The 10,219-nt window shown below is 52.5% G+C and overlaps 1 protein-coding gene across 1 annotated transcript; it reads left to right on the top strand.

Annotated features, from left to right (window-relative positions):
* Window positions 1-2,404: 2,404 nt before the first annotated feature.
* Window positions 2,405-3,522, top strand: Ins (insulin). Its single transcript, XM_006977291.3, has 3 exons — window positions 2,405-2,494; window positions 2,614-2,814; window positions 3,316-3,522. Exons 2-3 carry the CDS (start codon window positions 2,628-2,630, stop codon window positions 3,459-3,461), a joined length of 333 nt encoding a protein of 110 aa, XP_006977353.1. The 5' UTR covers window positions 2,405-2,494; window positions 2,614-2,627; the 3' UTR covers window positions 3,462-3,522.
* The last annotated feature ends 6,697 nt before the right edge of the window (window positions 3,523-10,219 follow it).

The raw sequence follows: 10,219 nt of genomic DNA, 5'->3' as shown, positions 1-10,219 counted from the left end.
CTCAGGAATACCATGAGTTTGGATAAGAGACAGGGAGACAGTGTGAGCCCCACGGAGTACCAAGCAGACCAGGCTTCAGAAACACCTGGAGAAAACCTAAGTCCTTTTAGTACCCTGGGGAAGGCTGTACGAATTTGAAATAGCAGTGATATGTGATATGGCAGGACCATAGTGCTTATTGAGATTCTGAGGAAGGCTGTGAGCTCCAAAAATGCCTAGAGAAGGTCTTAGCCCCACTGAGAAACTGGAGCTGTCTCTGGGTGTCATTGCCCTTAAGGGTGCTCTAAAACTTCACAGAGACTTTGGGGAAGGCATTTGTTCAGTTGAGACTCTAGGGAAGGCCCAGAGCCACAATGAAACCTTCACAGAGAGCCAGATGCTGAACCATGTGAGGCCCCAAGGGAGGCCTTAAGCCACAAGGAAACCTTGAAATAGGCTGTGAGCCCTGCTGCAAACTTGAGATGGGGTAAGCCCATTGCAGTGTTGGCACATCCGTGAGCTCCTTTGAGACTCAAGTTAGGTGTGATCCCCATGGAAACCTTGTTGATGTTTGTGCTCCCATGGTGGTCCTGTGGAGGGCTTAAAGCCCTGCAAGGATGCTCAGCATTATTCCTGTATGTCACTGAAACCCCAGAAAGAGTTTAAATGTGTTTCCTGTCCCAACCACCCAGTCCCAAGTAACCAACTCAAAGGCTGAATATAAATTATAAATGATTGGCCAGTAGCTTGGGCTTGTTACTAACTCTTACATTTAAAATAAACCATACTTCATATGTATGCTTTGCCACGTGGCTCATAGCTTGTTACCTCATTACTACACATCCTGCTTCCCTGGTGGCTGGCTGGCATCTACTCTGACTCTACCCTTCCTCATCCCATTATTCTCAGTTTGGCCCTCCTTCCTAACTTTATCCTGCTCAGCTATTGGCCAGTCAGCTTATTTATTAAACCAATCATAGTGACATATATTCACACAGTATACAGCAGAATTATTACACAGCATAAATGCCACAGGGGGAAAAAGCATAAAGAAAGCCCTTAGCCTTTTTAAGGTCCCAAGAAGAGCCAGAACTGGTGATACATACCTGAATTCCAGAACTTGGGAGGCTGAGACAAGAAGACTGGGAGTTTTTGTTTGTTTGATTGGTTTGATTTGGTTTGGTTTGGTTTTTCAAGACAGGGTTTCTCTGTATAGCTTTGCACCTTTCCTGGAACTCACTTTGTAGACCAGGCTGGCCTCGAACTCACAGAGATCTACCTGCCTCTGCCTCCCAAGTGCTGGAATTAAAGGCGTGCTCCACCACCACCCGGCAGAAGACTGTGAGTTTAAGACAAGCCTAGCTATACCACAGGACTCCTTTCTCAAAAGAACAGACTCCTAGGGAGGTTGGAGCCCCAGTGAGGCCCTCATCAAGGCCCTCTAGCCTCTCTATGGTCCTGAGGATACCCCTCCCCACTGCCCCCATCTTCCCACCTGGATCCTGCTCCTTGCCTGTGCTCCTCTGGAGGTACCCACATATCCCCTGATCCAGTGGATTCACTGTAGTGTCCCAGATACCCTAAGTGTGAACAGCTGCAGCACTTCCTGGGGGACAGGGAGCAGGGAGCAAGGGACCCACGGTTCTAGTATAATGGCTATAAAGCCCTGCATAGGGTAGAGTTCTAGCTCATGCAACTACACCAAGAGTTTTTGCTGATTGTTTGGGGAACAGGGCAGTACCAAATCAGGGATAGGAGGAGTCGGGGGACCTCCAATCACTCCAAGGGGTGTCTGAGAATGGTTTTGTAGCTGGGTAGAGCCTGCACTAAGAGATCAAGGCAGAAACTCCGAGCTCTGTACCTTTGGTGGGGATCTTGATGGCCTTCAGGTGCTTGTCTTGGGGTATTGGGGTAGGAGGGTGTACCACAGGGCTTCAGTGCAGCTGATCCCTGAGTGCTCAATGGGTTTGTGCAAGGATGGATAGAAGGGAAAGGACCAGCAAATGCCTTGGTGCCTGAATTCTGCTTTGTTCTTACCTCTTTGGGTGAGCCGTGGTCTCAGCTGAGCTAAGGACCTGGCTATCAATGGGGACTGTGAAACAGTCCAAGGGACAGAGATATCAGGCCCCCAACAGCTCTAGCTCCCTGGGGAATGATGTGGAAATTGCTCAGTCAAGGCCAAAGAAGGCCTCACTCTCACTGGGACAATACCCCCTGCTGTGAACCGGATCATCAGGCCACCTTGCCCCTTGTTAAGACTCTAATTACCCTAGGGCTAAGTAGAGGAGTTGACGTCCAATGAGAGCTTTCTGCAGACCCAGCACCAGGGAAGTGTTTGGAAACTGCAGCTTCAGCCCCTCTGGCCATCTGCCGACCCACCCCCTGGAGCCCTTAATGGGCCAAACACCAGAGTCCAGGGGGCAGAGAGGAGGTGCTTTAGACTATAAAATTGGTAGGGACCCAGTAACCCCCAGCCCTACGTGACTAGCTACAATCAGAGGCCGTCAGCAAGCAGGTACGTACCCTCCTCGCTGGGCCTGACTCCCTGGCCAAGACTCCAGGGACTTGAGGGAAGATGTGGGCTCCTTTCTCTTTCACATGCCCTTTGCTGGTCTCAACCCTGCCTCTCTTCAGGTCACTGTTCCATCATGGCCCTGTGGATGCGCCTTCTGCCCCTGCTGGCCCTGCTGGTCCTCTGGGAGCCCAAGCCTGCCCAGGCTTTTGTCAACCAGCACCTTTGTGGTTCCCACCTTGTGGAGGCACTCTACCTGGTCTGTGGGGAGCGTGGCTTCTTCTACACACCCAAGTCCCGGCGTGGCGTGGAGGACCCACAAGGTGAGCTCTGCCCCTGAATTTGGTCCCCAGTGCTTACCATTCTGGTTTTCTTCACCCTCACAGATTGTGTCCTGGGTGTGAAGGGTCTCAAGGTAACTGGGGGTGGGGTGTGTGTGTGTGTGCACATTTCCATGGGCAGCGGGACATAGGCAAACTTGGCAGCTGCTGGGAATGAATGACAATCCAGCTTAAGACTCCTAGGTGGTGGAGACCTGTGGGGAGGCCCCACAATAGGCACCTATTGGGGGGGGGCATAAAGCACTGATTGGGGGATGGTGGCAAGATGTGTAGGCTTTGGAGCTCCTTGTGTCCATGCCCAGTGACTTGTCCCACATACATGCGGTCCCTGCCACCTGCCCTAACTTAGCAGGAGGGGCCAAGGTGGAAGAAAGCCTGGGGGAGGCAGGGGGCTGCTCGGCTGCTCCTGACTGGATTGTCCTGTGTGTCTTTGCATCTGTGCTGCTGATGCTCCGGCCTGCTCTGACACTGCCTCCCTGACAGTGGCACAGTTGGAGCTGGGTGGGGGCCCCGGAGCAGGTGACCTTCAGACCTTGGCGCTGGAGGTGGCCCAGCAGAAGCGAGGCATTGTGGACCAGTGCTGCACCAGCATCTGCTCGCTCTACCAGCTGGAGAATTACTGCAACTAGCCACCTCCCCGACCCAGCCCCCCTTTCTGCAATGAATAAAACCTCTGAAGGAGCACTACAAGCTGTGTGTCTGCGTGTGTCTGTGTCAGTAGGATGTGAGCGGGCACTGGCTGGTGTGGCCCCAGCTTAGTCCACCTGTCTGGCCACGATGGCTCCTAAAGAGTCTGCCCAAGGCTCCTTCTTTGGTGCTCTCTGAACTCCCAGCTTCCTCTTGGCTCCCTGGGCAACCACAGGTGTCCACTCCACCAAATCTGGAACATAGACAGTTCCTTCCTCAAAGCGGCCAACACTTCCAGGTAGCCCCATAACCCTTACCCTTAGTTGTCTGGGAGGACCATGATCCCGACCCCTGCTGCTTCTAGCTGAATAGAGAAGAGATGGGAGTCTTTGGAAGGCCTGGGCGATGGCAGCTAGGAGCTGATGCTTCATTGCTTCATAGCTCTGGGCCTTCAGGGGCCCCAGGGAACTTTTAAACAAAAGAGGACCAGAATATTTCAACAGCAGCTTCCACCTAGCTTTCCTGAGTTCTGTCTGCAGAGCTATTTTAGATGGAGTCCTCGATGGGCCAGAAACTAGGCTTAGGAACTTAAACTGGAAGGCTATGGAAATCATTCTCTCAGTGCTTAGCTCTGGGAGGACAGAGGACATCCCCGATCCCTCTCAGACTCTCCAGTGACCCTTAATGCTCTGGACAAGACAGGTATTCCACATGGGTAAAAGGACATACTAAAGGATTCCCATAGGCACTGGGCAGGAGCATCAGAAGCCCGCTTCTCAGGAGTGGTCCAGTAGTGAGTTCTAGGCAATGTGGGCCTTGAGGGAGCCAGATGATGCAAGGCTTAGGGCTGGGATCTCCTGTCACTTCTCAGTCTCTCCTTCCAGCTAGGTGGGGTCTCTCACCAGATTCCTTGAACCTGACTGCTTAGCAATCCCTCTAGAAATATCTTCGGTCCTAAGGAAAGGTCACTTAACATCTAGGTCTTTGGAGAATCTCAACATAGAGTACCTCTCTTCAGCACCAACTGAGCACAGATTGAGTGGTACTTGTCAGTGAGATGAGAGCTTAGGGACCTAGGCAGTGATCCTGGTCACCCCAAGGCCTGGCTGACTTACCTGCCACCCAAGCCAAACTAATCTGTGTCTCCCTGAAAACTGCACCCAGGGCCAGGGATCTTGGTGGCTGGGAAGCTTCCTAAAGCAGTGCTGAGGACCCCTTCCCAGTCACCTCCTCTCTGAGACAATACTACACCTCTACCTAGAGGAGACATGTCAGAAGCCCCTTGCAAGCGCTGCCCCTGAAAAGATGGCCAGAACTGAACAGGGTGGGGGGGTGGATGGCTGGACACTGGGCCTGGAATAGGAGAAAGGAGGTGGCTGCGATCCTTCTAGGGGAACAACACCCCAGTGGTCCGTTAGTACAGCCTGAGATGGGGCACTCTGCTGCAGTGGAGGTGTGTGTGTGTGTGTGTGTGTGTGTGTGTGTGTGTGTGTGTGTGTGTGTAGTCTCTGTAGAGCAAGAGTGGAAGCAAGAACTAGGAAGTGGGCTGGGTGGGGGTCTGCCGAACCTCCAGAAAGCCATTAGCCATGGCTGCCTAGGCCTTGGTGGGTGGGCAGATGTGGCACCCCACCATTCAGGAACCACAAACTCTTGGGAGTGCGTATAAGTCAGAGGTGAAGGAAGCAAGTCTTTGGGTCCTCAGGTCTTGTGGAGCAAGCCCGGCTTTGCAGCATGGGTTGTGAGAACTCAGAAGTGTGGTCCAGATATCAGACTTCACTCCTAGAGCCTTTGACCCAGGCCTCAAGGGAGGGGCAGGTTGTCCTCAGGACCCTTAACCTGCCTAGGCTGAGGCATATCCCTATCAGCTTCCTGGGGCCTCCCGAAACTCTGGTTTGGGGCTCTCCTTCCTATCTCTTCTCATTTGGTCTCCTCTTCTGGACTTGAAGAGGAGAGGAGGCAGAATACTAGAGACAAGCGTGTGCTGCCTCTCACTCCCTGCAGGAGTGGGCAAGAAGCAGCCACTAAAAAAGACCCAGTGCCCAGGGAGCAGAGGTCGGGCCAGACTTGGTCTTTGATCAGCACCACCATGAGTGCTAACTCCAGAGATGTCAGCTGAGAACTTCAGAGGTTCCCCTAAGCCCTCAGATCACCCCATGTAGGTCAGCCATAGACCTGCCCCAGGCGCTCCTGCTGACCTTACCTCACTCAGCCCCTTCTGGGTACAGCACAGAGGTTCCTGCCTGCCCTTAGAGCCTGGACTCCATTTGTCCATGGGGCCTGCAGTAATAATCATTTTCATCAAGCTATGCTGGGGCTGTGTGTTATGGAGACCTGCTCCCTAACAACCCCCACCCCTGCTGGGGCCCCTCACCATCTCTGCCTATCATCCAGGATCCTTTAGGGTATTCCTAAGGACAGCCAGTACGCCTGCGTTGTACTCTTGTCTGGTCTAATGAGATGGTTCAGTTCCATATATGTGGGATGGAGCGACTCAAACTAATGCTCTGCCCGGGGTGACTGAGGCCTGGAGCCAGGGCAGCCACTCTTCTGCTGTGCACTCACAATACAGGTCTCCAGACACCTAAGAGGATCTGCCAATGTAGCTGCCTTCAGGTTGGCTCCCCAAGATTGCATTGGCTCCCAGCACAGATGAACTGGCACCTCAGCCCAGCCCGGGAACGGTATTTGCCTTCTTACATTATCAATAAATATTTACTGTACTCATGTTCTCCAGGCCTGAACCGATCTTGAGTGACATGAGAGGTGGCTACAGGGGGGCTGAAGTCCACTTTTTCTTCTGAGGTTTTTAAGTCAACCTGCCCACTAGCCAGCACCAAATACTGGTTGGTGGGTCTCTGGCCTAGCTGTGAATAAAGGAAATCCCCGAGGAGCCTTCTCAGAGGCTCAAATTGGGTGTCCCTCAGTGTTTTGGAGTAGGTGTTTGTGGATTTTGAACAATGTAGCCAGAAATGGCTAACCATAAAAGTGTCCAGCAGAGGGCAGCAAAGCCTTGCTTTTGAGGCGCTCCGAGTCGGCAGGCCCTACTACCCTTGTTGAAGCTGCAGTTTTCTCCCCTTTGCTCTTCTGCGCTCCCGCGGACCAAGAGGCTTCCCCAAAGGCTGGCTGCTCTGGACTCCGGAAGGTATGATGTTTGAGAAATGAGAGGTGTCTGATCATGCTGGGTGTGACCTTTGGGGGCCTAGACTCCCTAGATGCCCATGGAGCAGAGGAACAAATGTCCAGGGGTCTACAATATTCCTAGAATGTCTCAGGTTACAGTCATCTACTGCCTGCCTTGAATTACCGCTGCCTAGAGCAGAGTATAGGGGCAGTCCATGCAACTCCTCACACTACAGCCAAGCAAACAGGCCAGGGGGCGCAGGCTGTCTGTTTCCAGCTAGGACCTTGGTGGTAGCTCCCCAGAACCCTAGCAGGCGCTGAGACTGGGAGCCAGAGGAGCCAGTGGCCTCTTGCTCTGCTTGGAGTTTTCTTGGGCACACAGGCTGGAAGGCTAAAGCCTGGTTTTCACATGAAGTTGGGTCGACAGGGACCCCAGGGTGTAGGATGCCTCATGCAAGGCCCATCTGGGACAGGGTCAGCCCTTTCCCATGTCTACCTTCTGCCCAGTGCTGAGAGGAAAGGAAGGTCAATTTTGAAAAGAATGCTGGGGGTGGCGTGGCCAGGGGTCTGAGAGTTGAAGAATAGCCTGGACATGGTGTCACTCTTCTCCCCCCCCCCCACTATTGTTTCTGGCTTGGCCACAGAACAGCAAGGCAGATTCCTTCGAAAGTGAAGCTGTGGAGGCGGCCCTGTGTGGTCCAGTCACGCTGTGCTGGCGCCAAGTTACCCAGTGGCGTTGAGCCAGTCCCGTTGGAGTCATTGGCTCACTGCCTGGCCCCCAGGTGGCCCCCTCACCCCCCTACACACACACACACACATTTACCTTGGTACAAACACCTCACCTGCCACCCTTGTGCTGTGGGTAGCCAGAACCCAGCCCTTGATCTGCATACACTTGAGGCTGACCCTTGAATCTGGGCCTGGGCTGAGACATAGGGTTACCAACAAGCCTCTCTCTCCAAAAAGGACCTAAGCCAGGGCTCCTCAGACTGAGAGTTGTCACAGTGATGCAGCATCTGTCCAGTGCCTAATTCATATTCTCAAAATGACTAGATCCAACCTCTGGGCCAAGGCCACTGACTCTGGTTGGCTAAGCCAGTCAGGTCCCAATGGCCATGTGTGCCTCCTCTCGGGGGACTATTGGTGGATTATTTCCTAGACATACTCTATTTTGCCAATGACAGAAGTAGGTCTGAAAGCTGCCAAACCTGGACATCCACAGACCCTCATGGTTCTGTTAGGCCTCATTCCCCCACAGTCCTGCAAAGCTTAGTATCCTATGGCTGACAATGACCCACATTCCACCAGGACCTCCCTCTGACTCTCGCAGCCCATCTGTGTTTGTGGACAGCAGAGTGGGAGCTCTCAGCCCTGCCAGCTTGCGGCTGTTCATGCTGGGGCCCTGGCACTCCCCCTCTGCTCTTCAAAGGGCCACCCTGGCTTAGGACTGAGTTCTACTCCAGCTGGGTCTCTGGTCTTCTGTCCATCCCTAAGACCTACTGTGACCTGGACTGCTGGGGACCTGGAAGACTCCTCATAGCTTCTCTAGGGCACAGGTCCTTAGCATGGGTCAGCAACACCTGGTAACCCAGAAGTAGTGAGAATGGACCTGGGGACCAGGGGTACACTGAGGCACTCAAATCTGTGCTCTGGCCATTGCTGACTGATCTTCTCCAGGCCTGACTTCTGAGGGCCAAGCACAGCTTCCCTTGGCAAGACTAGGGAACTGGTAGAAGGCGAATTGCCTCCACCTGAACCCAGATACTGAAAAGGAGATGGGAGGGGCTGGCTGAGTTAGAAGAAGAGCTGAGAGAGAGCCAACAAAGGAGAGACCCCATATCCCAGCTCCAGCTGCAGAGTCAGACCTTAAAAGCAAGGAGGAAGGGAGTGATGGGAAGGCTTTCTGAAGCAATATCCATGCTCTACAGTCTGCAGCTTTGAGGCAGGTCCACTATGGCCTCCCTATGAGCCCTAGCCAGGCACTGCTAAGAGCCATTGTTGGACTTATGCTGAACTCTTCCCGAAGGCCTGGCATATGGGCTGGCCCTGGTATAAACAGGGGGTGGCTATAGCCACACATTGTACAATGTGTGTGTGTGTGTGTGTGTGTGTGTGTGTGTGTGTGTGTGTGTGTGTGTTGTGGGTGTAAGAAGAGATTCTCACCTCCCCTTTCACCCTCAGCCTCCCTGGGTCAGTGGGGCTAAATCATGAGGGCTAATGGGTCAGACTGGTGGAGGGTTATGTCTTGGATCTGGGAGTCTCTGGCTTTCATCTCCTGGAGCTAGCACTGGCTCCCATGAGGGTTTTGTGGAGAAAAGGGAGCTGGTGTACTTCCTGTGTATGCTCCCAGGAGAGCCATGGTTAGATGGGAGCACCATACTCTAGGGGACAGGATCCCAAGGGATGGAGGACGGAGGCCTCCACTCATCTCAGAGTGGATCAGGGAGAAAGGGTTTGGCCAAGAGCAAGTTCTTGGGAGAGACCAGTAGTCCCATGCTACAGATGAGGGAGTCCTCTGGTGCTGAGGTCCACTGTGTGTGCTGGGGCAAGGAGGTCTTTGCTATTCTTTGAAATCTTTGCTCAGCTCGCAAGGCAGCCCTAGCCAGTTTTCCACCCCAAATCCCAGAGTCCCATCTGGAGTAATGTTTTGTCTGAATAGGTAGAAGAGCCTTTGTGGACAGGTCTCCCATGGTAATAGGTTCTGAATTGTTTCAGCTGCATTTCCACATGGTTCCAGAACAACCTGTGATGTCAGGAGGGAAAATGGAGGCTCTAGGTATATTGCCCAAAGTAATGAGCAGACTAGGTATTTGAACCTAGGCAGGCACCAACCCCTTGTGCCCACTCTATTCCCATATGATGCGCAGTGTGTAGCAGTAGAACGGGTCCCTCATCCCCAGGCACAAAGTTTTCCGGGTTCTCAGCTGTGGCCTTGTAGCTTTTGAGAAGGTGGTCTTAGTCCTTGCCAGTCTGCCAAGGGGAGGAGGTCAATGTGCAGGGGTTAGGAACAAGTTCTATGCAGGTAGGATAAGAGGGGTTTTTTTTTCTGGGCAATGGATTGAATCAGAGCCTCATGCTTGCAAGATACTCTACCACTGAACTACATTCCCAGCCCTAACACCTGCCCTCTTCTCCCCATTCCCAAGGCTTAGTAAAGCACCCTGTAATTATGATTGTGGGGAGAGAGATGTTTTCTGAGGCCTCAGTGTAATTTCTTAAATGACCACCAGATGACAAGCTTGAGCCAGGTTTGCAAATTCCCTTTCCAGGTACAGGGTGGTGGGGTTGCCAATGGGAATTAAGAACAAAATTTAGCCCACCCTAGTTCTTCCCAGGGACCCCACCTCTTATCTGGGATCCTGGAATTATACCTAGAAAGATCCCATAATAAAATTAATTTTAATATAAATATGACAGTTTTCTTAGAACTAAACTTAGAACTTAGATGATTCAAGGTGTTTGAGGTTTATGTAGTTTGGGATGTTTCCAAGCCCTAGGACAGGAAGATATGCAAAGAAAAAATGCCTGATAGGGTAGAAGCAAAAAAAAGCCCCAGTACAAGGCTACATAAGAGTTGCAGCTTTGCCTCTCCCTAATTCCCCTCGCTGAGTACCCCCAAATTCCTGCAGTAAGTACTTTA

This window comes from Peromyscus maniculatus, chromosome 1 (assembly GCF_049852395.1).
Source record: "Peromyscus maniculatus bairdii isolate BWxNUB_F1_BW_parent chromosome 1, HU_Pman_BW_mat_3.1, whole genome shotgun sequence".
Lineage (NCBI taxonomy): Eukaryota > Metazoa > Chordata > Mammalia > Rodentia > Cricetidae > Peromyscus > Peromyscus maniculatus.
This window is presented reverse-complemented; position numbering and strand designations above follow the sequence as displayed.

What these genes read in the sequence shown, in the direction of transcription:
- Ins (XM_006977291.3), top strand. Translation starts at nt 2,628, where the DNA reads ATGGCCCTGTGGATGCGCCTTCTGCCCCTGCTGGCCCTGCTGGTCCTC. An exon ending in TGGCGTGGAGGACCCACAAG is followed by an intron (nt 2,815 to 3,315) that starts GTGAGCTCTGCC and finishes CCTCCCTGACAG; the next exon opens with TGGCACAGTTGGAGCTGGGT.